Source organism: Rousettus aegyptiacus, unplaced genomic scaffold, assembly GCF_014176215.1.
Source record: "Rousettus aegyptiacus isolate mRouAeg1 unplaced genomic scaffold, mRouAeg1.p scaffold_m13_p_6, whole genome shotgun sequence".
In the NCBI taxonomy this organism is placed as follows: domain Eukaryota; kingdom Metazoa; phylum Chordata; class Mammalia; order Chiroptera; family Pteropodidae; genus Rousettus; species Rousettus aegyptiacus.
The window spans coordinates 77,053,246-77,080,806 of record NW_023416309.1 but is presented as its reverse complement, the minus strand read 5'-3'; the positions used below and the strand labels follow the sequence as shown (position 1 = coordinate 77,080,806).

At 49.1% G+C, this 27,561-nt stretch overlaps 1 protein-coding gene across 11 annotated transcripts in view; it reads left to right on the top strand.

Annotated features, from left to right (window-relative positions):
* The window catches only part of RAP1GAP2 (RAP1 GTPase activating protein 2), a 195,371-nt gene that overhangs the window by 26,133 nt on the left and 141,677 nt on the right, over window positions 1–27,561 (top strand). For 9 of the 11 annotated variants that reach the window (XR_001596195.2, XM_036223726.1, XM_036223723.1 and 6 more), the window contains one exon: window positions 7,313–7,348. Coding sequence is in view for 10 of the 11 variants with exons in the window: in XM_036223726.1 (XP_036079619.1) it covers window positions 7,313–7,348 (36 nt within the window). In the remaining variant the exon portion in view is untranslated. Of the gene's footprint in view, window positions 1–3,387; window positions 3,576–7,312; window positions 7,349–27,561 lie in introns of those variants that run through there. The other 2 variants (XM_016138879.2, XM_016138882.2) reach the window with 2 other exon arrangements.

Below are 27,561 nucleotides of genomic sequence, written 5' to 3'. Positions count from 1 at the left end.
TCAGAGGCAGTTGTGGGACTGAAATGAGCTAAGCTGGTAGGTCAGTGCTGGCCCACAGTAAAAACACAGAGACAGGCACTGCCCCCAGTTCCCTTGTCCCCATATCTTGTCCTCATCTCTACTATGACCTCCTGGCATGCTGAGTCAGCTGAGGTCTGGGAGGAAGCTGGGTTTATGCTTGTGGGGGAACCAGAGGGTAGGGCAGGAGGGCTAGTCCTGGCTCACAGAGTGCTTATCTTTTCTTTTGACTCACAACCTTTCCCAGAGAGCCCATGCACCCCTTAGAGCAGGGGTGACAGGAAACTGAGTGGGACCGGAATCATAATAGATAATCATTATAACAGCTCCCATATTGGTGTGGGAGCCCTTTGCTAAGCATTTATATTTATTTATAATCTTGAGAAGTTGGTGGCAGCTACCCCATATCATAAGGTAGAAAACTGAGGCTTAGAGAGATTAGGTAACTTGCTGGAGGTCACACAGCTCCGAAACTTGGGAGATTGAGCACTGAGAGGAGAGGAGAGTGGGGGAAGCCCTAGAATGGCTGTCACCTCCCTCCAGAACGTAACAGTAAAATTAAAAGCCATCGGGGGCCCTCCTTTCTCTCTCTGCAGGCACTCACTCTGGGCACGAGGAGGGCACAGGTCCTTCTGGGCTCTCCAACATTCCCAGATCCCAGTGGCCCCAAGGAAGTCCAAGATATCGTGGGTTCTATGCCCTTCCCTGCCATGCGGCCAGGCCATTGCCACTCCTCAGCTATGTGTCTGAATCCCATGACTCTGTCTTTTGTGGCTACCATGCAAGGGACCAGAACCCCAGGTGGGAGAATCTAGCCTCGGGGTGGCGGCAGTGAGGCCTTGAAATGCTCCTTTCTGCCTGGTCCCTGGTCTGCTCTGCTAATCTTCAGATGCTTGGGCTTGGACCTGCATTTTTCCTGGGTCTGTGAATACTTGGACCAGGTGGGTTCCTACGTGGATGTTTATGTGGGTGTCTCTACAGGCTGTGAGGGCTTGTACAAAAGTATTCCTCAGCTGTGTCTTCCCCTAGAACACGTGTGATGGACAACATGCACGTATGTTGTGCATGTGTGTGGAGGTAAGAACATGGTCAGAAATGCCCAAGCTTGGTGTGACTGTCATCCCACCTCTTTCTTTCCCACGCGAAAGCACGTCAAACTACAATCCAATGATGGGATAGTCATGAACTCCCTCTAGCTGATAAAAAAGAAAGTAATTTGCAAAAGGAATTTTGTTACGAGTAACCCACATGACACGCGGCTGAGGCCATGAGCAGTGTCTGGCTCACCCGGTATTCTGCGCACCCAGCACAGTGCCCTGCCTGGAGTCGGCGTCAGCGTCAGTGAGGGAGCCAGCTGATGGGCTGTTTGTTCACCTTCATCCTTTTGTTTACCAAGTTCTTTATCTTAGTTGGGACTTTCTTAGTCCCAACTAAGAAAAGAGTGAGAGAAATCCAACTCGTATTGGCTTTAGGAATAGAGGGACATATTACTGACTCTTAGATACCTGGGGGTCGATCTGGCTGCCAGCACAATTGGATCCTGGGGCTCAGATGATGTCTTTAGAACCTGATTTTCCTCACGTTCCCCATCTCTGTCAGTCCTTTCCTTGCCTTCCTCTAGGTTGGCTACATTTCCCTGTGCTTTATGTGGTTTAGCTACCTAGGGAGAAGAGCAGGGAGCATTCTGGGAGTGAGTCCTATTGGATCCACTTAGGTTTTCCTGTCCACTCCTGAACCAGTCACCGTGGTCAGGAGTGTGGATGCCCTGGTTGGCCAGGCCTGACCAGCTGCTCCCCAGGGGGCGGATGATGCACAGAGCTGTTTTGTTCAAGAGGCCAAATGGATATAGGGCAAGCAGGAGCCAAGGTATCCACAGTACCTGTTGAACATTTCCTGGGTGTGGGGAGCAGTAGGGTTAAGAGGTCTGGGTGTGGAGTGGATGTCTAGCAGGGAGCCAGTGGCCTGGTGCAAGCCCAGAGAGTGAACCACAGAATCTTTCCCTTCCTGATGTGGGTGGGGGTGGAGGGTGTGGCCTGAACCAAGGACAACCAGGGCCCTGCTAAGAGGCTAGCTGCCTGGGAGGAGAGAGCCCCACACTTGCCACCCGCAGTCCTGAACAGGCCGGGACCCTGAAGCTGCTCCTGCAGCCCATCCATGTTGCTGCCTGAGGCCCCTTTAGAGTTTTCTGCTGTGAAGGAGCCTAGAAAGTAGAGATGCCTGTGCCCTTTGTCCACAACCATAGGTGGCCCTCTGGCACCATAGCATGGATCCAACTCCCAGAGTGACAGTGGGGCCCCAAACAGGAAACTGCGGGGAGCGTGGGCCAGTGAGAGAGGCCAATGGCGGCAGCCACAGCAGCTTTGTTTCCCTTTCTCCAGTGCTTGGGTGCGGGGCAGGGGCCTGGCGCCCCTTCTGCGTCCCCCAACCCTACCCTAGTCTGTTGCAGCATAAGTGCCACAGCCTTCTAAGTGCTATCTGAGTGAGTGCCTGCTGGGTACGTAGCATGGTCAGCACTGATGCGTGCGGAGGTGAGGGCTAGCATTTAGTTCTAGCTAAAAAGACCAGCATGCCCGCCACAGGTGCCACCCTCGCCTCCACCACCGCAGGCGTGAGGTGCAGCACTGCTGACCTCTGTTTAGACACCCGAAGGGTCTGAGAAGTGCAGATCTGCGCCTGCGCCTGTGGATGTGTACATGCGAGAGTACCTTGTAGGCATGCGTGCAGCCTGACTGTGTGCCTGGGCGTGTACATGTATGTTGATGTGTGTACATGAGTATGTGTGTCTGCATCCATGTGTGAGGCTATGTCTGCATGCAGAGTGGTATGTATATGAGAGATGTGTGCAGGCGTCTCTGTTAATGGCTATATGGACCTGCACGTGAGTGTGCAGTACCTATGTTCATGTATGTGCAGGTGTCTAATGACACATGTGAGCATGCATGTGACTCTGTACCTGTGGATCCTGTGCATATATAAGTGCACATGTGCGTGCCCCTATGTCACACATGTTCAGGTATCATTACATGTGTGGAGCTGGTTTATCTGGTGTGTGCTGAGCCATGGTGGAGCAGGAAAGCAAAGAGCCTGTCTTGGGCAGCCGCAGCGAGAGGGTGTGCAGGTGCCCCGGTCTGCAGAGATCCCTGAGTCTCCCAGCCAGGTCTTCCTCTCCTTGCCAGGCCCAGTGTGGGACTCCGAGGGCCTCTTTTGTATTCCGGGAAGCCAGGGCTGTGGTGCAATCTGGCAGCTGAGCCCCTTCCGGAGCTGTGGGTTCCTCTGGGTGTGGGGAAGCTGTCCTCTGCAACCTCCCCTGCTTGTCTTGGTGCCTCCCAGAGTGCAGGACACACCTCCTGGCCCTGCGACCTCACCCACAGGAAGCGCAGGTTTGGGGACAGGGGAGGTGCCACATAGGGTGTCCTGCCCTACACTAGTGGCCTGCTGACCCTGCTGCACCGCGGCCCCTTTGCCAACAGCCCTGGAAACATCACTGGGACCTGGGACCCTGTGGCCACAACCATGTTTGGCAGGAAGCGCAGTGTGTCCTTTGGGGGTTTCGGATGGTGGGTGACAGGTCGGGGTGGCGGTTGAAGGGGTGGGTGTGACCAACCTTGCAGTCTTGTTGAGCCCTGCAGGTGCCTGTTGGAACAGGGGGTTCAGGTAGTACCTGAACCCTTGGGTCAGTAGGGTGCACTTTCGGACACCTGGCTGATGGAGATGGAGGATCCTGGTGGGGGCATCCGACACTGTAAGCTTTTCTCACTGTCCCTCCGGTATAGTCTTCTAGGGAATTCACAAGGTTAGAGCCGGAGCCAGTGTGAGTATGACCGCGTGTTACTGTGGTTGAATGTGCGTTTCTCTGTCCTATATTCCTATGTGTGCGGATGTGCCTCTGTGATGATTGTGAACATGTGTGTCCATGTCTGAGAGTGTGCATAGTGTGCATGTCTGCAGCGGCCAATCTGTGTGACCGTGTGTGAGATGTGTGCCTGGCTGGGTGGGTGTGGCTATACACGTGACCGTGTGTGCACGCACTCTTTGTTTCTGAGCAGGTGGCAGTCGGTACCTCTGGTCTTCTATACCCGTGTGTGCTCGTCTGTGCGTGTGTGTCACACTCTTGTTTGTGTCATCTTTGTGACTTGGTGGCAGGAGGAATCTGTGGCCTGCTTAACCTTTGGGTTGCCTCCTCTCTGCAGAGGGTGAGCTGTGAGAGGAGTGGACAGGCCTGTCTCCAGAGGTCCTTCCTCTCCCTCCCTCACCCTGGGCAGCCAATCCCAGTTCCGTCCCAGCTGGGTCTGTGCTACAGCCTCTTGCCTGGCCCCTCTGGGCCACCTTTTGCCACTAAGCTTCTGTCTAGGACAAGGGACAGGCTTTTTCTTCCCCAAGGGGCCAGAAAGTGGGGAGACTGAGGTCAAAGGCTTGTCTCTGGTTACCAGCTGCTGGCAGCTTCTCCTCAGCTGGGGAACGGGGTCTAGTGGTTTTCATTATCGGTTTCCTTTCAGCTCTGGGCCAGGGGCATTGTCAAAGAACAGGTTCCTGCTGCTGCAGGGAGGGTGGCCGGGGGGTGTCCTGGTGTTGAAGCTGGGGGCTATTGGGGGCACAAGAAACAAGGGAGATGGGGAGGGAGGCACAAGGGTCTGGGAAGAGGCGGGCTGTGTTCCTCGGGCTCATTCCTTGCTCTCACATGCGTGCAGCTTTCCATTTTCCCTTTTCTTCTCTTTGGAAGCACTTTGCCATCCATCCTCTGGTAAGAAGGGCTTATGAGTGCTTCATGTTTGGCAGATGGGGGCAGTGAGGATGCCAGGGGTGGCACAGTGTGGCCTAGCGCCTGGTCATGGCCCCCCCCCCCCCGCCCCGATGCCCAGGCCAAGGGGCTGCTGCCCTGAGGGTGGGCTCTGGGTTCAAATCACCTAGTCTATTTTCTGGTTAGGGATGGTGTGTGAGGCTGGGGTGGGATTCCTGTAGGGCAGGGCCTACAGGATGTTGTCCTGCAAGGCCCAACCTGTTTTGGGAAGCGTGGAGCAGACAGAGGGACTGTGCTTGGCACGTCATATGTGTTCAGTAGGTACTTACAGAATGGCTAAGTATGGTGTTTTATCCACGATAGTCATTTGGTTGGGGGCTCATTGAACTTAAGGGGATGGCAGGGCTTCCTGGTGGGTTGGTGGTTTGGGGTTGGTATCATCAGGGGATGGCCATTAGCCGGGAGGGGATATAACAGCTGGTTGGGGACTAAATTACAGATTCCTGGAGTCCTGGTCCAGACAATGAGCAGAGTCTAGGGGGTGGTATTTTAAAAAGCCCCATTGGATGCTAGGGAGGATAGCCACTTGTGCCAGGGGTGGACAAGGTAATGAGAGTGAATGAGGTGGGGTTGGGGTGGGGAGAGAAGGTGCCAGGGAGAACCTGGAGACTTTGGTTTCCTGAAAGGGAAAAGTCACAGTGCTGCCCTTCCTCTGCTGCAGAGCTGCCCAAGCCATAGGCCCCACCCTCTCGGGGCCACACCCCAGCGTGGGAACCCTGTGCTGGGTCCGTGTGAATGTGGGTGCCAGGATGGGCTGCTGTGGCCCAGAGTGCCGGCAGGGGGTGTGGTGTTGGGTTGAGAGGTCACCACACCAGGAGTGTGTTCTAGTGCTGACTCCACCTTTACTCATTGAGGAACTCAGACGGTATACTTCCCCTCTCTGGGTCTCAGTTTCCCCCCGTGTAAGTGGGGGATTTCTGCTTTACCCACAACACAGGGATGTTGAAAGAATTAAAAGAGATTTCTTGTGAAAATATGAAAAGTAAGGGCTTATTGTTTGAGGTTACAGTTTGGTTATCCTGGGTTACAAATATTGCAGCAGAATGTGGGGATTGAAACCTGGGTCCAACCTACCCCCATTTGGTGGGCTGAATTGGAGAGAAGGAGGGTCTATATCCCAGAGGGATTTAGGGGCCCAGCGGGACCCTTAGGGACCAGTTGTGGAAGCCCCAAGGATGGGGCCCAGGAGGCATGTGGGAAGAAGCTGAGAGGGACCTGGACCAAGAGCCTTGAGGTGTGGCTTGCTTTGCTTTTGAGACCTGACATCAGAAAGTTCTGAGTTTATTCAGAGTGAAAAAAATCCCACCCCTTAGCTCAAGGTCTCAGAGATGACTTGTGATTGCTGGAGCAGCTCTGCACCCTCACCATGTGGCCCCTGACACCACTCCCCTCTCCCCGCTGGCCCCGGTAGCCCTATGGGAAAGAAGCTTTCGGCAGAGCTGAACTGGCTGGACAGGGGTGGCTGAAAGAACTTTCCAGGGTTTTAGGCATCCCGGAGGTGGTGATGATTTTGGTGGCACTGACGGTGATGCTGGTGGTGATGGTGACATTGACAGCATTGATGACACTGGTGGTGATGACACAGATGGTGATAGTGACACTGATGATAATGATGGCACTGGTGGTGATGGGCACGATAGTGGTCGTAGTGACACTGGTGGTGGTGGTGACACTGGTGGTAACACTGGTAGTTGTGACTCCTAAACAAGAGGAGACACCGACAGTGGGAATCTTGCCCATCTTTCTGTCTCCGGAGAGAGGAAGGGGTCTCTTTTATCAACCATAAGTGTCGACATATGTGGAGGGTAAAAATAGAAGCTTAGCAGCGCTGCCTTGTCTTCCAGCGAGGGTGGGTGCAGACTGGGGCGGAAGTGCTGGCTGCCGGGATAGTCCACTGCAAGCCTGATCTTCCTTGCTCTGAGCTCCTCGGTCTGACAGGTCCCAACTGCCCCGTGCACGCTGGCCTGCTGTTGGGCTTTGTCCCAGGAGTGGGGTCTGCCTCCTTGGCTGGACTGGCAGCTCCCAGAACAGGAGGGTCCCTGGTGCTGGGAGTGTTAGGGGTGCTGGCATCTTTTCAAAGCAGATCCCAGAAAATATCAATGCGCTGAATGTCCAGCTGCTAGTGGCCAATGAATCTAGGTTTCAGAGTCTACTTGTGGAATGGGGGTCATGAAGAGAAGGCTATATACAAAATGCTTAAGATCCCTGGGTCTGGAGTCAGATACCTGGATTTAAACTGGGCCAGTGATTTTCCCGTCGCAACCTCAATTTCCTCATTTCTAAAACGGGGAGAATAACTGTACCCACCTCATAGGACTATGTGGGGCTCTAGCCCTCCCAGAGCTCACAGCCCTCCCTTCCTGGGCTATAGAAGCTGTCCCCTACAGTGCCCTGTCGTCTGGCGGTCTGGCCTGGCCTAGGGACCTTTCCCCTGCAGAAGCTTGGTAGAGCCTTCAGCCCTGGCACCGACTGAAGCTCTTGTTTTTCTCTTGGCAGGATCGACAAGACCATGCTGGCAAGCCTGAAGGTCAAGTAAGTAGCCACTTCCTGTTATGTAGAGGTCAGAGATTAGAGCTCCTCTGGGGCCCTTGTTACTCCTTAAGTTGTAGGAAACATGCATTTGCATTTGTCAGATTCTCCATCGCTGTCTGGGGGCTTCTGGGTTGGAGGAGGCTAGACCAGGCTCTCGATTCCTGGGGTATCTGATGAAAGGCAGATGCTGGAATGGAAGCAGCAGGTACCAGAGCGGTGGGAATGTGTATAGTGGTGTCACTTTTAGGCTACAATTTAGGGCTGTAAGGAAGGTAATTGTATTTTCTATCACCCTAAGTTTTATGTGAAGCTTTAGTCCTATCAGGTTTTCTGACATTACCACCTACCTGAAAATTGTGCCATCTTGTCTACATCCTGATCTCTTTTCCCCTTGAGACTTAACAAAATTCAACTTCCATCTGTATCCCTTCCTTGGGCAATGAGTACTGATCTGCTCCAATGAAGTGAATTGAAAAGGAAGGCAATTCTAGGAGGGACAAAGAGCATTGGCCACTAGTGCAAAGTATTATCCTGCCACATGTGAAGTAGCACATGCATGAAAAATTCCTCCTTTGGAGGCAAATCTTCCTGCCTGTAACTCCTCCATCTCAATCAAAAGTTTTTCTAGGCCGGCCTCCCTCTTCTGTGCCATCCCGTTGCCAGCACTTACCATGTATCCCCTGGGTACAGGTTGCTGGACAAAACACAGCCAGTCTTGAGAGTTGGCATATAAGGGACTCAAAATAAGAGGCTTCCCACTCTGGTTTGTTTTGCTCAGAAGGGTGAGGGTGGGCAGTTAGCAGGGCAGGGGTGGATGGCAAAACTGTCCCTGCCCTCTGAAAGCTTTCAGTCTCTCTGTAGAGTTGATGCCATAGATGCAATGGGAGCAGTTCTGGAAGGCTGACAGAGGAGGTGGCTTCTCAAGCAGCTTTTAAAGATGGAATGGGTCCATGGGCCCACCTGAGCCTGTGCTGGTTGGCATAGGGTGTGCATCAGTATGGTCCACTATTCAGGGCAGGTCGCTCTTGGGCATGACACAACTGCTCTGGACTTCAGTTTCCTTTGTCCCATGGGGACAACAATATTTGGCATTCCTAGGGCTTCTTATCTGTGTATCGAATGAGGTGCGAAGCATGAAGGAAAGATACTAAAGGGCGTAGACTGGTAGGAGTCTTTCTTTTGGTGCTGTCTTGGGACATCTTTTTCCATTTCACAAGCATTTATTGAGGGCCTGTTTGTTTTAACTGGTAAAGATGATATATATAACCCGGAAAGGAACTAGTTACAGGGTGGAGTGAAGGCTGGGTGCATGGGCCAATGTTAAGATTGGAGTTTTGGGGTACCTGGGGGATAAATCTGAGGTCCCTGGGGAGGTGATGTTGAGGTGATCTTTTGGGACAATGTGTAGGACCATGTTTCTACTGTACTTGGTTAGGATTCTTCTGATTTCAAGAAACAAAACCCAATGTAATCTGGTTCAGCAAAAGATGGAAGTTATGGAAAAAATCCTAGGGTGCCTTGTGGAACCCAAGGGGAAGAGGTGGAGCTAGAGCTCAGGAGGGATCATCAAAATTAAAACTAAAAGCTTTGTGTTACAAAGGACACCATCATCAAGAAAGTGAAAAGACAACCCAAAGAGTGTAGAAAATATTTACAAATCACATATCTGATAAGATACTCATATCTAAAATATATAGAGACTCTCATAACTCAATAATACAAAGACAACACAATTAAAAAATGGGCAAAAGATCTGAATAGACATTTTTCCAAAGAAAATATATACATGGATAATAAACGCATGAAAAGATGTTCAATATCATTAGTCATCAGGGAAATGCACATCACAACCACATTGAGATACTACTTCACACCCACTCGAATGACTATAATCAAAAAGATAATAACAACTGTTGGTGAGGATGTGGAGAAATTGTAACCCTTTACACTGCTGGCAGGATTATAAAATGGTGCAGCTCAAAAAGTTAAACGTAGAATTATCATAAGACCAGCACTTCCATTCTTTTTTTTTTTGAGGGTCCCTCCTCCCATATCCTCCGAGACCAAACACCGTGGAGCCCCAGGGGAATCAGACAGACACTGCCTAAACTCGCTAACACTGGCAGAGACTGAGACTGAGGGTAGCAAGAGTGATTAAACATCTGTAAGAAAAAACAGTATTATTCCGCATTTCCATTCTTAAGTATATATCCAAGAGAAATGAAAACATATGTTCATGTAGAAACTTGTACAGGAATGCTCATAGCAGCATTATTAATAATAACCCAGAGTTTAAATAACCCAAATGTCCATCAATAGGTGAAGAGAAAAACAAAATGTGGCATATCCAAACAATGGTATATTATTTGGCCATGAAAAGGAATGACATTTTGATAGATAGTACACCCTGGATGAACCTTGAAAATATTATGCTAAGTGAAAGTCAGTGTCTGAAAAATGTATATCGTATGATTCGATTTATATGAAATATCTAAAATAAGCAAATCTAGAGAGAGAGAGAGAGAGAGAGAGGGAGAGAGAGAGAGGAGAGAGAATAGATATTGGTTTTCTAGGGCCAGAGAGGCTGTTGGGAAAATACGGGAAGTGAATGCTAAAGGATACAGGCTTCTTCTGAGGTGATGAAGATGTTCTGGAACTAGGTAGTGGTAATAATTGTACAACCTTGTGACTATACTAAAAACCTTTGAATTATACACTTTGAAATGGTGACTTCCGTGGTACATAGATTACATCTCAATAAAGCTGTTAAAAAAGAGAGAGATTCTGATCTAATTCAGGTCAGTTGTGTACCCTTGGTCCAATCAGTTTAGCTGGAAAGATGACGTTTTATGGATAAAAGATGGCCACTGTGGCACTTTCTCTATGTGAGGGAGTTAGTTCTTAGAGAATAAACATGGATTGTGGACTGGGCAGACACCATTGGAGTTTTTATCCAGCCACCCCCCACTACCACTAGGACTGAAAGGAGGATCTGTACCCGCTCCCTCTCCCTTTCTCTCCCGTACTGATAGTATCTCATATGGAATTCTACCCCAGTGCCCAGAGTATGCTCACTGACAGGTGCATTAGGCAGCCAACTGCACATGCTAGGGCTCTCCCAGGCACCAAGACAACTCCCTCTTTCTGCCTCTGCTGGATGAGACATCTTTCTCTCTACTAATGCAGCCCATTGACTCCTACACCAAGCACGAGATACCTGTGGGCTGTGGTGTCCATGTTCCTGATTGCAGTGGCCCCTTCCCCAGGGACCTGGTGTCCTTGACATGAAGACTCCTGGAGGTGTCCTTGAGTCATGCAGCTCTGAAGATGGGTGTTCTGGCCCCACCATTATTGGGCACTTAGTATGTGCTAAGTTTTCATTGCACAGTTTCCTTGAGGTTTCACAACAACCTCATGAGACAGCTACTATTTACTCTCTGCATTTTACAGATGAGAAAATGGAGGCTCAGAGAAGTTAGGAAATGTGGTTGAGGTCATCAGCAATTAAGTCACGGTTGGGCTTGAATCCAGGTCTGTATTTCGTGGCTGGTTCAGTCCAGGCTGGAGCTGGGAAGTTCTCAGCCTCTACCCTGCCCTACTTTCCCATTCCATTTTCCTGATGTATATAGAGAGTCTGTGCCTTGGCCACAGAGTGCACCTCTGCCTCCACAATGCTGTGGGTGGGAGGGCTCATCCCCCTGCCAGAGGCCCAGGTTGAGAAGGATCTGTGGTGCTTGAATCACAAGGACCCTCAGAGGCAAGGCATGCAGGGGGTATGGAGCCACACAAGAGCTCTGGAGAGGGGGGCAGTGGCAGGATATGCAGGAGAAAGAGTTGGGAGGGCCAGCCCCAGGCTAGCAAATGGGCAGATTGTTAACCTCTCAGAACCTCAGTTTCCCTACCCGTAAAATGGGAGGGTTGGACCAGTGTCTAACTTGCTCTTTTCTAGCTTTGACATTCATGACTTTTGTCCTTGTGTATTTCTCTGGGGTCCTTGATGATGGTAGATGCTTGCTGTGGAATAAATGAATGCATGCCTGAATGAATGGATGGATGTCTTTGAGAGCAGGGGCTCTGCACACTCATCTCTGGCTCCCAAGAATCTAACACCATGGCACGTTGGAGGTTCTCAGTCTCTACTTGCTGAATGAGTTGATTAGAGGTCATCATGGTTATCTCATTCCATGCAGGTAGAGAGATGGAGAGAAAGGCAGGGTCTGCAGGCAGGGCTCTCCCTTCTTCAGCCTCCTCTGGGGTCAACTTGGGATAAGGCTCCTGTCTGTAATAGTCGAGCCATAGTTAAACTAGATTTCCCTCAGAGGAGAGACGAGGTTGGCAGGACCAGGTGTCTGGGGTTGGCTGAAGGAGGTCTTTGAAGCAGCATCAGAGGGTGAGGACCTGATCTGGGAACCTCAAATATCTTCCTCCACTCCTTTTTGCTGCCCCATGACTCTCCCTCTCAGAGACCGTGCTTCTTTGCCAAAGAAAGATATATGTGTATCTGTTTGCTGCACTGGCTGGTAAGCCATGCTCCAGCCATCTAAGATGACTGACACACAGAGACTGCTCATCATGGGACTGGGCGAGCATGGGGACGGTTCAGTGCAGTCTCTCTCCACTGCTGGGGACACAATATAATGCACTCTTTTGATGATGGGGAGATCTAGAACCTTGTAGGAAAAAGACCACCAACTTTTTAATTGGTGGTCCCAGCTTTTGGTCACTAGAAATGCATCTCTGAATAGAAAGCTCGTCATGGAGCCTAGAGGTGACTTTGTCCTGTTGTTTCTTCCTTAGGAGAAGGAAGGAGAGCACCTGGCTGGGGCAGCATTTCAGCTGTCCTGGGTTTGGCCAGAAGATAGCCACCCCTACTCTAGGTTTCAGATGTCACTAGCTAAGAATCGAAAATCCTATTAGAAGTGAGTTGACCACACAGGGCAGGAGCAATCACAATGTGTCTCGACATAGCCTCCCTTGGCCCCCTGGTTCGCTGATGGCAGCTGCTGGAGCCATCATTCATGCAGGATGGGGGATGGAGGCCTGCTTCATCTAGAAAGCTCAATTTCTTGCCACGTCAAAGCCCTTTTAAATTCAGCATTGCCATCCCCATTCTCTGAGAATTATGAACAAAATCTAAATATTACCTTTACAGACATTTGATTCTCTGAGTTCTCTCGGTGTTGTTAGCATAGCCACATTCTCATCTTGTTGGGAGAGAACAGAGTCCGGGTCCGGATGTCAGTGCATCAAGTCTCTGCTTCCAGTTTTCTAGCCTTCCTCCCAGAAAGCCCATCCCTCCACAGTCTACCTCTCTATTTCAATTTAATGGCTTTTTTTTTTTCATGTGTTGGTTGAGGCCATGATCACCAATCCATTTCCCTGTCTTCCACCATGTCTTTGTTTACTGTGAATTCTAAGAATCCTTGCGGCACCACAGAGATGTTCAACAACCTTCTGGGGCTTCTCTATCTTAGTCAACTCCTCTCTTACCTAGGACATCTGCTGAATTTGCTGGAATTGTCAAGGACTGGAGAGTTTGATATCTTGGGGGTTAGAAGGCTGAATCAGTTCAGCTCACTTTACTGGGTACCAACATTCCAAGCCCAGTGGTAGGTCCCAGGGTTGCTGGGAAAGCAAAGATGAAAAAGACACAGTCTCTTTGAAAGCTCACAGCTTGGCAGGGAGACAGACATATAGACAGATAATCATAGTGGAATGTGACAGGTGCTAACAGAGCTGTTCTCAGAGAGAATGAAGGAGGGCTTCTTGGAGACCTGGTGATGCCCGAGTCATCTCCAAAGGTGAATGAGGTCAGCCCAGAGATGAGGGAGGCACTCCAGGCAGCAGCGATGTGCACAGGCAGTGGGGGCAGAAAGGATCTGGGTGCAATCATTAATACCAGACGGAAAACCAGGGTGGGAGTGCCGAGGCAGGGTGGGCCATGTCTAGGAGTGCGGCTTCCTTCTCTGGGTGACCTGGAGCTATGGAAAGATTTTAAGCTGGAATAATGTAGCCAGATTTGTGTCTGAGGGCTTCCCTGGCTGCTCTCTGCTAACTCATTGGAGAGGTTGGGACAGGGGCAGTGGGGTTGAGGAGAGTGGACTGACTGGGGAGCTAGCGAGGAGGTAGACTCCCCAGCATGGAGATGCTTTGGCTGTGGGAGGTGAGGGCCAGGGAGGGGTCAAGATGAAGACTCTCAGGTTTTCAGGTGAGACCTTGGGTGGATACTGGTCCCATCTATGGAGATGAGGGAGGGAGTAAAGCTCTGAACATACAGTTTCTGTTCCCTTCTTGACACTTCCTCTCCTGTGTGGCTGGCTTAGATCCTGACCCTTATACCTTCCTCCGCCCCACCCCCTCCTCAACCAATAGAAGGGGACAGAGGAGAGGAGCGGCAGCAGCATCTTGAAGACTATAAGAGCTGATCTGTGGTCAGGCAAACAAGCCAGGCAGGGCCCTCTCCCTGGCCTTGCAGGCAGAGCTGGTGGTGGTTCTAGGCTCTGGCCTCCATCCTGCTCGGCTCCTGGAGTGCCTTTGGCAGGTGAGCTTCAGGTACATACTGGCTGCCCTTGTAACTGACAGCTGGCCAGACCGAACACTCAGGGAACCCACTTTCACACACATTCTAGATGAGTCCAAGGGGAACATTCCTATTTCTGTCTCAAGTATCGGGCCCTGGTTCATTGATTTCTTTAGGATGGGCCTTGAGCCTGAGAACAGTGTTGGCGTGTGTAGGTGTGCGTGGGCATGTGGTATGCTTGCCTGTGCAGGTGGACATGAGCTTGGAGGGCCCATGTGGGTGACTGTGTGGTGCCATTTTTGGCTTTAGTGAGTTCCTATGGTAACCACGAACATGTCTGTTTTGGGATCGGAGTCGCGGGGGGTGAGTGGCTACAGGGAGAAGCAAAGCGGGTGGGTGCTTAGCCGGCAATTGGGCTGTGGCCTGATTTCACTGCCAGGCACTGGGGAAGCACTTGGAGTGCCATTTGCCAGGCAGCTAGGACTGCAAACTCCAAGGACTTGTGTGCTCCTGGCCCTCATCCTGGCCAGTCCCCAGCATGCCTAGGAAGCCTTGGTGAGTCCCTATTCTGATTTCTTGGTGGACAAACAGCTCCCTGGGTGTTGACGGTCTGTGGATATCTGCTAATGAGCGGGCAGAGAGCCAGCTGGCAGCTGTGGCCAGTAGGTACTGGGCATTGGGGCTCTTCTGAGACAGGTATGGAACTGTGGCCAGGAGGGGCTCTGCTTATTTCTGGGGCCCTGGGAGGGTGTTTTCTGTGTGGCTGGTGAGCTGGATGGTCCTCGTTGGTCCCAGGGGACAGGGTTAACTATGTTACTTCTGGGGACAAAGGCAGGGATGCAGGAGAACAGGATGTAGATGCGGCAGCCTGTGGCTTCCCAGCCCGAGGTCAGCTATCACTGAGGGGACCCCCTCTCACCATTCAGCTCCATGAAAGAGTCCTGTGGTCTGCGGTCATGCATTCAGCTTCTTCATAAGTCTCGCCAGGCCCAGAGGCCTACTGGCCTGGCCTGGATGGTAAGGCTTACGGTCCCATGGAGAGGAGGTCAGGGGGCTCTGCCTGGCGTGTCACTGGGATCTGGATTTGGCCAGGGCTGGGAAGAATTGTTCCCACTGGGCTTGGGTAGAGGCTCTGACTCCTGACATGTGCATCCCTTGTGTTTCCTGTTCACACTGTGGACTCCTGGGTATGTCCTGATGGACAGGAGCTAAGGCAGCTCTCAGAGGTGTCTGGGAGTGGAGGGTGTGTGTGTGTGTGTGTGTGTGTGTGTGTGTGTGTGTGTGTGCACTTGCTTCTATCCCCTTCCTCTTACTGGCTGCTCTGGGGCTGGGAGCAGGGAGTGGGGATAGGAGTGTCAGGAGGGGATGTAGATGAGTCTTCTCCCAGGAGCTAACTGCTCCTTCTGCCTCTGAGGGGGCCCCGGGTGAAGCCATGCTGGGATAGGGCAGGCTGAGGGGCTTGCCGGGTCTGGCTGTGGGCTGTGATCATGGTGAGAGGCAAGGGGAGTAATGAAGTGGTTGTTCCCTGCTTTTTCCAGACCTCCTCTCTCTGGAAAGTAGAGTCTGGAGCCTAATTCCTGACAGCATTCCCTGGGAGTGGTGTGAGAGAGAATGGGGAGCCTTCAAGAGAGACCCACAGATCTCTGGAGTCCTTGAACCTTAGGGCTTGAAATAAAAAAATCAAATAAGCCACCATGTGCCCCTTGTGCCCCTAACACTAGTCATCTGGTCTGAGCTTGCTTACCTCTTGCTTGTCTCCTGAAGCTCAGCTTTTTAAGGATGCCTGGTGTATTGCAATATAGTTCTGTTCAAAGCTGACCTTTATTTTCATCTGGACTCTGTAACTGCCCCTGCTTGGTTCCTCATCCCCCAGCCTTAAACAAGGCGAATCCCTCTTTCTCCTGATAGTCCGTCAGACTTCGAAAGGTGTTTCCTTTCGAAGGTGTTTCCTGAGTCTTCTCTTCTCCAGCTGGCTATCCCTGGCCCCTTCGGCTGTATTTGGGAATTTTTCCTGCCTGGGCTGATCTTTGGTGGAAGGGTTCAGGTTTTCCAGGCTTTATCCTAAAGTACGACTAGAAGGGTTGATTTGGGCTGCCTGCAGGAGCCCAGTGGACATGAGTAAAGATGGACAACTAGAGGTCATGGGCCTCAACCTCCTTATTAACAGAGCAGTACACTGACACCCCAGGCGGGGATGTTCCGAACTTGAGATGCACAGCGTGAAGGTGGTGGGCACGGGATCAGAACACGAGAGATCAGCTCTCAGTCTCCATGCCTGGCACCTTCCTGCTCCTCTGTCAAGTGCTCCATCTTTGTAGCTTCCTGGCTGAGGACCTCATCTCCTCTTTCTGAAGACAGATCTGATGTCTGCAGGGATCTGGCAGGGCCAAATACCACCGCCGTGAGGGGCCCGGGGGAACTGGCGAGCGCACGGCGGTGCTGTGGCGGAAGGCCACCTGTCTTGCCAGATCTTCCACTTCACAAGAGAAGCTAGAAATCTGGAGTTTTAGGCAAAATCTTGACAACTAACTCAAGAACAAAAAACAAAAGCCATACGAGGCCTACCCTGTAGGCCAGATTAAGCCTGTGAGTCATCAGTGTGCCACAGTTGCTCTGGGCCTGTCATCCCCTTCAGGTCTCAGCTCCTTTCTTCCCCTAGCGGACTCCCGAGTCCCTCTCCCCAGATCACCCCTTCCTTGGTACTCTTGTCCCTCAGCAGCTGACTGGTCATTTCCTGCTCTGTCTCCAGACTGGACTCACTCTCAATTAACCTTTTCTCTCTTCCGAATCCATTTTTTCCTCTGTCACTGGGTTGCCACTGGGGTTTGGTGTTCTCCCGCCCTCCTTCTAGCTAAGACCCATTATCTCCTGTCCAGACGGTGACAAAGCGTGTCTAATTAACCTCCTCCTCTAGGCTCTGCCAGCTCTGACTAATTCATCATTCCCAAAGCCGTTTCTAGCTCTGCCCTCTCTGGCACTGATAGAAGACCTTGTTGGTGCTGATTCCACACAGGCTTGTCCCCCCAACCCTGGCACGGGGGCGGCCCCACTTCCTGTTGGTGGGGGGCTGGGCAGTCTTTGCTGGTGTTGATTCCCCAGTGACATCTTTCTGGCCTTAGCATCCTCTGTCTTTGGTCCACACCAGGTAGTTTGATCCTCTCCCTCTCTCCCAGTTCCCAAACTTTTCTGCACTTTGCTGTCACCCAGGAGACTCTAAAAGAATTCTGATGCCCAGGTTGAGCCCAGTGTAAGAACTAGAAAGTAGAATGTCTCTGGTGGGACCCAGCATCAGTACTGTTTAAAGATCCCCTCTGCCCATGAGATGCTGGCAACCTACCCCCTAGTAGTGACGATTAAAAATGTCTCCAGATGTTGCCGAGTTTCTGGGGCAGAGGTGTAAAAGCTGAGAACCACGGCTCCAGGCCCAGCCAGATTCACCTTGACAGTGTTCTAAAATATGTGCGGAAGAAGAAGTTCCAACAGTGAACCCCATCTTAGTGGTCAGTTTGTGGGCTTTGGAGACAGGCAGCCTGAGTTTAAATCCTGACTCTATCAGCTGGGTGACCTTGGGCATCTTCAGTTCTCTCTCTCTCTCTCTCCTGCCCTGTGGTGGCCAGTGGTTTCTGCCGGTGTCCTTTCCCCCTTGAGGTCAAAGGCTGTGGAAGCCTCCAGGGTGCCCAGCCCAGGCTGCATCATTGTTTTGTTGTTTAGGTGAGGTGACTGGCCCCTCCCTGCCTCGGGCTGTGCTGTGAACCCGCAGGTTATCGCAGTGTCATCCTTCACCCCACGCCCAGCTCATTTTGAGAGGGTGGAGTGGGCGGAAATCCGTGCCTGGCAGGCCACAAAGCCACATAACTGACTTTTGGAGCCCTGCCCTGGAGTGTGTGTGTGTGTGTGTGTGTGAGAGAGAGAGAGAGAGAGAGACACGGCAGCCATTGCCACCTTCTGGGCAACAGACGCCGTCTGGAACTGAGGAGCTTCAGGCTCTAGACTTTCCCAGGCCCACTTGCCCACTTCTCGGCCCAGGAATAGGATTTATAGGGACAGCCCCTATCCCCATCCTGCCATGCCCTGTCCAAACCCTGTTAGCCAGCTCAACCTCGGCTCACCAGTGAATGCCCACTCTGGTTGCAATGCAGACGCACGCAGGGGACTCTGCTTTCCTCAGGCCCCGGGTGGGGCCAGGAAACCTGAATGTTATCAGGGCCAGAGGTGGTGCTTCTGAGGCAGCTGGGTTTGAGTTTACAGCTTTGGGAACTGGTGACATTTAAAGCTCTCTTCCCCCAACTGTACAGATTCAGTTGGTTGGATTCATGTGCTCTGGGTGACTTTGGGCAAGTTCCACGACCTCTGTGCCTCGGTCTCTCTTTCTGGGGATAATAATAGTAACTACATGTAGATACTATTGTTGTGAAGTTTAAAGGAGATAGTCCACGTGAGGCATGGAGCACGGTGCCTGGTACACAGTTAGCACTTGGTAAATGTTACCTGCCTTAGTACTTCTGTTATCAGTAATAATAATCCTGGGCTGTGTGGACACATGTAACCACGTGATATGTCCATATGCATGCAGGCACACCCACAGGGGCAAACTGGAACGGCGTGCACCCAGACCTAGGCCTGCTGCTGAGGACACACATGTGCCGGTGATGGGGTCGCTGCAGGCACATGTGCGAACACACCGTCAGTCCATAAACGTATCAGGAGGGCAGATGTGTGTGTGTACGAAGCCTGGATGATCGGGGCTTTTATTTTACTCACACTCTGACATTATTCCTGGAGTTAGCAGCACCTGGGCTGAGCTCCGGGAGCCCAAGGTGCCCCTTGTTTCCATAGCAACCACAATGAGGTAAAACTAGGCGGAAGGAAGAGGTGGAAAGGGCCTGAGCTGGCTTAGAGGGGTGCCCGGCCTGCCGTGGGCCCTGTGTCCACATCCTCGGCTGTGCTGAGGTTCTTGTTTTGTTTGTTTGATTTTCACAATAATAACATGGCAAGCCTCTGAGTACTGAAGACCCAGAATTGACAGCTGTTAACATTCTGTTTCATTTTCACCAAACCTCTTAAAAAATTGTGGTAAAATATACATAATGTAAAATTTTACTATTTTAACCATTTTTAAATGTACCATTTAGTGGCATTAAGTATATTCATAATGTTGCACAACTGTCACTACTTCTAGAACTTTTCTAGAAATTATTTTCCATTTATAGAACATTTTTATTATCCCTGTTTGTCCCCACTAAATACTAACTCCCCACTCTCCCTCATCCTCAGCCCCTAGCAACCACCATTCTACTTTCTGTTTTTTCTGTGAATTTGGCTACTCTAGGTACCTCATATAAGTGTAATCATACAGTATTTGCTCTTTTATGTCTGGCTTATTTCACTTAGCATGATGTTTTCAAGGTTCATCCATCCTGTAGCAGGTTCTTCCTTTTTAAGGTTGAATACTATCCCATTGTTTGTATATACCACGTTTCGTTTGTTCATTGATCTGTTGCTGGACACTGAGGTTGTTTCTACCTTTCGGTTGTTACGAATAATGCAGTTACGAACACAAGTGTAGAAATATCTGTTCGAGTCCCTGCTTTCAGTTCTTTTGGGTTATACCCAGAAGCTGAATTGCCGGATCATATGGTAATTCTATAGTTAACTTTCTGAGTTTTATTTTTAAATTAAAAAAGTAAGACATAAATTTAAGTTCCTGTAATCACTCCTTCTTGGCCCCATTACCCTGTCTCTTCTGTCCATAGAGGTGCACAGGAATTTGGTGTGTTTTTTTTCAGTCTGTGTTTTTAATATGTTCACACTTACAGATAGGTATCTAGAAACACTATATAGTTTTTGTGTGTATTAAAAACCCACATGCATGATGTCTTTTTGAATTTATGTGGGTGTCGTGGTGGTGTTCTGGCATCAGACTGCTGGGGTTCAGGTCTTAGCTCTGCCACTTACCACCCGTGAGACCTCAGGCAGGTTACTTAATTTCTCTGTGCCTCGGTGTAGTCATCTTTAAAATGGGAATTGTAAAACCTAAAATCTTCTTGTCAGGTTATTTGGGGGATTACGTCAGCTTACCTATGTCAAGCATTTCGAACAGTGTGGGGACGTAGAGTGCACTCCATGTGTTAGCTGGTGCCATTATAGTTCTTACCTTCGTACTCCTCCACATGGATTTTGGAACCTATTCATGATGCCACATATCGAGTTCCTTCTTTTTCATGGCCGCATAGTATTTGTTTGTACAATATTATCATATTTTTTTGTTTCCCTTATTGTATTTCTTATTGACGGACTCTTAGGCTGTTTCCATTTTCTAATAGTGCAAACAACGCTGTAGAGACTGTCCCCTCCTGTGACCCTTCTTGGTGCATTTGCCTGAGAGGTCATATGGGGACGGACCTGGAGGCGGGGCTGTTGGGTTACAGCTCTGCCAGATGTCTGTCACCAGATTGCCCTCAAGAGAGGTTTGACCATTTCTACTCCTTCCTGGGGTGTGAGAGAATTCTACTAGGGTCCTCGTCCCCATGTCCTCACTCATATTTAATTTTTACATTGATTTGATGGGCCACAGCAAAGGAATGCTCTCGTGGCCTCCTGGAGTCGCTGCAGGTGCAGGTGGATATGCTTCTCTTCTCCTTTTTACTGTGTTGTATCACAACCATTTTCCTATATTGGTACAGTCTTTTCCCCCCTTTTAAAAATAGCTTTCCCCCCTGATTATAAAGATAGTGCATGCTCACTGTAGAAGATTTAGAAAATATATACAAATACTGAGATGAGAAAACGAAAACCCATGACCCACCACCAAAAATATTATCATTTTGATGTGTTTCTTTACAATCTCTTTGTGTTCTTTAGTTTCCTTTTAAAACTTACTATATACTGACATTTCCGACACCATTCAATATCCTTTCAAAACATGACGAAAATATCACATGTCATTCTGTCATTATGATGTTCGATAATTTATTTAACAATTGCTTTATTTTTAGATATTAAGATTATTTTTTATTTTAAACTATTAATAAATAATGCTGCAAAAACATCCTTGAATATAAATATCCGTATGTATCTTTGATTATTTCTTTTGGCAACCACTAAAGGTAAAATGTTTTCACACATTTAGTTTTAAATTTTTTTTGAGAAAGTATTTCTTAATGGCTCTGCCTGTTTTCCTGTTGGGTTGTTCATATTCTTCTTATTGCTTCATTAGAACTCTCTTTTAATTAAAGCTGTTAACCCTTTGTCATTCATATTTTTATTTCTAAATAATCTTTTTCAGTTTACCCTTTGCCAATAAATTTGACTCTTGCTTTTAGTGTAAAAGTTTTAAATTTTAAGATCATAAAATCTTTCAGTCTTTTTTATTTATGACTTCTTTTGTTACTTTTATTCTTAGAAAAGTGCTTTTCCACCCAGAAAGTTGATGGTTTCCAATATGTTCTTTTTCTTTTCTTTTCTTTTCTTTTCTTTTCTTTTCTTTTCTTTTCTTTTCTTTTCTTCTCTTTTCTTTTCTTTTCTTTCTTTCTTTCAATAGTTTCATTTCCTTTTCACATTTAACTCTTTAATCCATTAGTCTGGGGTAAGATGAGAGATGAAATTATAATTTTCCCCCCAAATAATTAGTAATTTGTTCCAGTACTGCACTTTATATTTCCATTTCCAGCACTAAATTATGTATACAAAGATATCTATCTGAGTTTCTATTTGATTCCATTGATCTATCTTTTGAATCTTGTATAGGCTCAGAGGTGAAAAAGTACAAGGTTTGTTTAAGGTGAACTCGGGTAAAGCTGGGGTCTCAGAAGAGTGAGGATTCAGGTTCAAAGGGCGGGGAGCTGGGTTGTGGTGGTGGAGCTCAAAGATCAGACTGCAGAGTGTATGTTGAATTTATTGAACTATGGGGAGATAGTTGGAGGTTTTGAGTAGAGGCGTGGAGGGACTCCATCTAAGCTTTGTAGGAAGGTCACTGTGGCTGCTAGAGTGGATCCAATGGGACCCTATTGGAAGTGGATGGACATGGACCAGCTACTGCTCAAGAGATATATGAAGGTAACTTCAAATAGGGTATGGAAACAGACAGTTAGATGCAAGATGCCACAGGGTAGAATCTGTGAATTGTGGAGGCTGGCCTGGACTTAGGAGGAAAGGAGGAGCCAAAGAGTATGCCCCACCATGGCATCTGGGTGACCTAGGAAATTGTTCTATTATTTAGGTTTTTTTCAGGTTATAATAACTTATATGATGATGGTTTGACATAAAGCTATATAGAAAGAATAATAATTTTAGCAAACACTGCATGCTTACTCTGCAACTATGCTGTGTGAAATGTTTTTATATGCATTAATCTGGATCCTCAGCCAACCCCTGCGAAGTATGTGCTCTGATTCCTATTTTACAGATGAGGAAAATTAGCCTCACAGAGGTTGTAGCTTGTTTAAGGTCACACAACTGGCAATCCGGGGACTGAACGAGGTTTATCTGTTTTAAAACTCATGTTTGCATTAGGAGGCGCAGAAAGGCCCTGGATAGTGCTTCAGTCTCGTGGCCTTCCATCTCTTCCAGGATTGGGGTGTGCCCCATCCCAGAGGCCTGCCTGGGACCCTTTAGCAACTCCAGGGTCTTGGCTCCTCTCGTCTTTCCGTAGCAGATGCCCACTGCTTCCGACTGCCTCCTCTGAGTGCTTTTATAGGCAGAAGCCCTAGACGAGGATCCGATTGGTCAGTTGGTCATCATCTGATTGGTCAGGACTCTTTGCAGAAGTGGCCAGAATCCAGGCGAAACCAGCTGGCATGAAAAGAGAGTGTCTTAATTCTTGTAACTGGGAGGTTCAAGGAGTTAGTTTGTCTGCCTTGAGGCATAACTGGATCCCAGGGTTCAAACAGTCCTCCAGACCAGTGCTGTCCAATACAGTCACGCATGGCAATTTAAATAGAAATTAATTACATTTAGATGCAATGAAAAATTCAGTTCCCCAGTAGCACTGGATAAATTTCAAGTACTCCACAGTCTCATGCAGCTAGTGGCTACTGTATTGGACAGCACAGATACAGAATATTTCCATCATCACCAGAAGTTCTCTTAGATAACAGTGGTCAAAATCGAAGGCCAGACACCCCTGGGCTTCCAAGGGCCAGACAAGCCCAGAGATTCTACCTAGTCTGTGACTTGTCACATGCTGCCAAGATGTCCTCAGACTTCTAGGTCAGATGTCTGAGCTGCGCAAATCAGGTACCACTAGGTGGCACTGAGAAGGGAGCCACGAGCTGGTATCCGGTGGCTGGGAGCTCACACAGCTCCCTTGACCTGTGAACAGGAGCGGAGAGAACCAGTGGACATCCAGTTCGAGTGTAATAGTCATGGACCCTGGCATCTCTTGCATTCACACTCAGACATCCACAATCAGGTACATGCACTCAGTTATGACCACACGCACACACCTGTCGCTTATGGTTACTCTCCCGGTCGAATCTACTCTCAGAAATACAGTCCCCAAAAAAGGCACAAGCATGGCTGATGCCACATTCCATTATGACAGCAACAGAAATAGCACTGGCTCTGTCACCTCATTTCATACTCACAACTGTCCTGTGAAGTGGATCCTGAAGTTCTTTCCATTTCAAAGAGGAAAAAGCCAAGGCTCAGGGCAGTTAAATGACCTGCCTGGTCGCACAGCCAGTACGAGTTGGAGCGAGATTCCAGTCACTCCTAAGTTCTGCGGAGTGACCTGGGACCCAGGCTTTGTCAGGGAAGCCCCAGCAATGTCTGCACACCCCGCCTCCCAAATGTCTGAGAAGGAAAAACTTAGGATTGTAATTCAGTTTAAAAATCATCTTTTTCTTAGTGCCTCACTGTCCACTCCTAGTCAAGGGCAAGTGTTGAGTAGGTACTATTGTATCTGCTGTGGACAAGCCTTGAGCATACGGGATAATGTGGGTTGACTGCAATTTCTCAAGGAGCCACACACTGCATGCTCCCTTCAGAGTGAGCTGTCCAGAACTCACTGCTCTAGACAGATACCCATCAAGTGAAGGTCAAAAAAGATGGTCATGTTCCTGAATGGTGGTTTAATATGTAAGGCAGCTAGAAAGAGTGCAAAAAGAATACTGGAGCAGTTACTGATTGAACAGAATGGGAAAACAACAAAATTAAATAGGAAATGGTGTCTTGGTCACAAATTCTGTTAACTGAGCAGAAGTAAAGAGGTTTGATTGGAGAAGAGGAGGAGGAGGTAGGTGAGATGCCTGTGGCCGTTTTGAAAGGAACATCTGAAATCTTTGAAGGCTGCCTCTGTTCAGCATCCACTTTCACCTAAAAATGTATCGTGTCCCACCCCCAAACCCCCTTTAAATATAGGCTTATCATTAGTGTTTCTCTTACCTGCCACAGCAGGGTCATTTTTGGCTTGCAGTTTGGACAGGAGGAGGGAGAAGAAGAGAGGAGGAGAAACTTTGCAGATATAATTGGATCAGAATTGGAATAGAGAAAGCAAGAACACAGGGTGTTCATGCCTTCGAGCTGTGAACACCACCAAGGTCTGATGCAGGAGAAGTGAAGGTGCTGGTTTTTTCTGATAAATATTCATTGGACACCTAGCTTTGCCAGGCACTGTTTTAGGTGCTGGGCATCCTGGCTCTGCCGCTCACTGATGAGGTTCCTTAGATAAACCTCTCTGAGCTTCTCTTTCACTATCTGGAAAGTGAAGTTGATGTGAGTCTCTACCTTGGAGGGATGTTTAAGGGTTAAATGAGCTCATACACTTAGAGTGGTTAGGTGATTCGGGACCTGGTCCCTGTGCCCAAGGAGCTCACAATCTCTGGGGGAGACAGACATTTAACAGCCAATGTTGGTAGAAATAAGGGACAAACAGTGAATTCTTCCTTTGGTGGAATCACTATGGGAAGGCTTCCAGAAGGAGGCATTTGAAGGTTGAAAAGGAATCGCCTAGGGCAGGAAGGTTTCAGGAGGACTTTCAGACTGAGGGAACAGCAAGGGCAAAAGCACAGGGTAGGAAAGTGTATGGAGCTGTTTGAGAAACAGTGTGTCAAGTACGGAGGCAAGAGTGGACTGTGCTCAGCGAGGTCTCGAATGTGGTGCGGAGAGGGTGCCCTGGAAGAGTGGGACGTGGGTCTCCCTGTCTCCGAGGCTGCTTTGGGAGTCCTGGGGATGTATTAGGGAGGTGAGGAAACTGTTTATCCTGAGGAACACGGAGGTAGGGGACTGTGGCTGGGCAGGGGGGACCAGGCTGGGGCTGGGCGGAGGGGACCGGGCCAGGGCCAGGCGGGAGGGACTGGGCCAGGGCCATGTGAAGGTAGAATCCTCAGACGAGGTGTCTGATTCATGTGAGGAGTGTGGAAGGAGCCCAGTAGAAACTGGGGTTTCATGCCCAGAATATTTGCAGAGTTGTCATGTGGGTTACGGAGAGTGCGAGAGAAACTCAGTTTGCAGGGGAAGATAATGACTTTGGCCTTGAACAAGTTGAGTTAGAAGAGCTTGTGGGTTGTCTTTGTGGAGTTTGAAATTGGGTTCTCGAGCTCAGAAGAGCTCAGCTGAATGAATATGGAACCATTTATCCAATAGCACTATTGCCAAGGCCTGTTCTGAGAGCAAGTCATACAAAAATGCACTATTTGGCGCCTCGTGGTACTTTCTATTGGGGGGCGGGGGTAGACATGAACAGAATAAAGAACCTAGGTGGTCTCAGATAATGTCCAGGACCGTGAAGGAAACAGAACAGTGGGGTGATGGGGGCTGGGGCGCAGGGGGCTACTTTAGGTGGCCGGTCAGGAAAAACTCTCCATAGAAATGACATTTGAATGGAGATACGAAGGAAGAGAAGTCAGCCACAAGGATACCTGGGGGAAGAGCATTTCAGGCAATGGGAACAGTATGTACAAAGGCCTAGAGGTGGGAACAGGCGTGGCAGGTGTGAAGATGAGGAAGAAGGAGGGGCTGGGGATGGAATGGGAGGTTGGTGGGCACTCATCCTGGGTGGTTGGGCAAGATGGGAACAGAGACAGTTCTCCCTTGAGCCAGTAGGTGGCGCTGTGAGCCTAGGACTGCCTGCTTTTGGAGGTGGCAAGGCTGGTAAGTGAGAGAGAGGTGCTCTGACTTCTGGTTTGTAATTCAGGATGTATGCTCCTGCCCTCTGGGGAGATAAGGTGAACGAACATGGGAAACCTGGCCAGGGCCAGAAGAGCAGGTGACGATTTCCTGACTGTTTTGCTCCCTCTGCGGTGTCATTTTCAGTGTTTCTTTGTTCATCTCCCCTCCGTAGTGATTGTTCCTGCCCCGCGTGTTGGTATCTTCTGTCTTTCCCCTCTCTCTTTGCTTCTCAGTCTTGCTCTCTGTCAGTCTCTGTTCCTCCCCTCTCCCGTTGCTCCCTGGTGCAGCTGCTTTCTGTCTCAGTGATTAATTATTTGCTTTCCTGATGTAGCTCAGATGGAGGGCTTGGTGAGTTAGGGTTAGGAAGATACTGTTTCTTATCTCTGCTGCCTACCCCTGCTTCCCCTGGCTTCTCCATGAAAGGAGTGAAACCCATCAGCAGAGAATACTTCTGGGACCCCTTACTTCATAACTCCTTGGGTCTGCCTCTCCGTGCCATGTTCTGCTCACTGCCAGCTCCCCCGGCAAGGAGCCCGGGCTTCATGTCATCCCTAACACCGGGAACTAGGGCTTTAACTGAGAAAGAAGGGAGAACTGGACAGCAAAACAGATTACATGAAACAGCAGAAGAGCTCATCATAGGGACTGCTAGGAAAGGGCCATTTTAATTGACAAAGATAAAGCATCTACCCTACCCTGTGTTTATGATAAGCCTTTTGAGTGTTTTCTCAGTGGAGGCTGAACTGGCTACAGCCTGGTATTGACCTCTTGACTTGTCATCTGTCAGAGTTAAGGCTGTTGGAAAAGAGCTTCGTCTCTTAAGGGCTCCTGCCAGGTGAGATGTCTCCTGTAGTCTGCAATGCCAGTCCCTTCCTATCCTCTCCAGAATAGCTACTACTCAGAGTTTAGTACATATTTTGCTAGATATTTAAAAAATATTTTTACATGCATCTTAAGTAAGTATAGATGTCCATGTATGTAGACAGCTCATTCCTTCCAACCATTGCATAGTATCTCGCTTATGAATATATCCCATTTATTTATGTTTCCCCTCTAAATGGTTGTTTCTGGTATTTTTTACTCTTAGAGAAAGTGCCTAAGTGAACATCTCTATACATATGTGCATGCATTTCTCTAGACTTGAGTAAATCTGAAAGGCAATATTGCTAGGTGATAGGGAAGGTGACTTTTTATTTTAAAAGTACTGCTCAATCGCTTTCCAGTTTCTACACTCACCACTAGAAGGTGTGTACATTTTGCCAGTCTGTTGGCTGAAACATCCTATCTCTTTGTCATGATTGTGATTCTCTGGTTTCTCACCCTCTGAGTTTCTCCAGCTGTGCATTGCCTGCCACACCCTCTGCCATTCCGGCTCAGTCCCCCAGAAGTCAGTGGACTGTTACTCTCTGAAGTTCCTATACCCACCTGGGATCTTTGCAGGATGATCTTTTGCTGAGAATATCCTCAATCTCTCACTTTTCAGAATCCAGAGAGCTTTATTAACCGAAGTGGGGAAGGGGTTGGCCGGCAAGCTGATTGTGAGACTGAATGCACTGACTCCAGTCGAGTTCAGAGGGGCTGACCT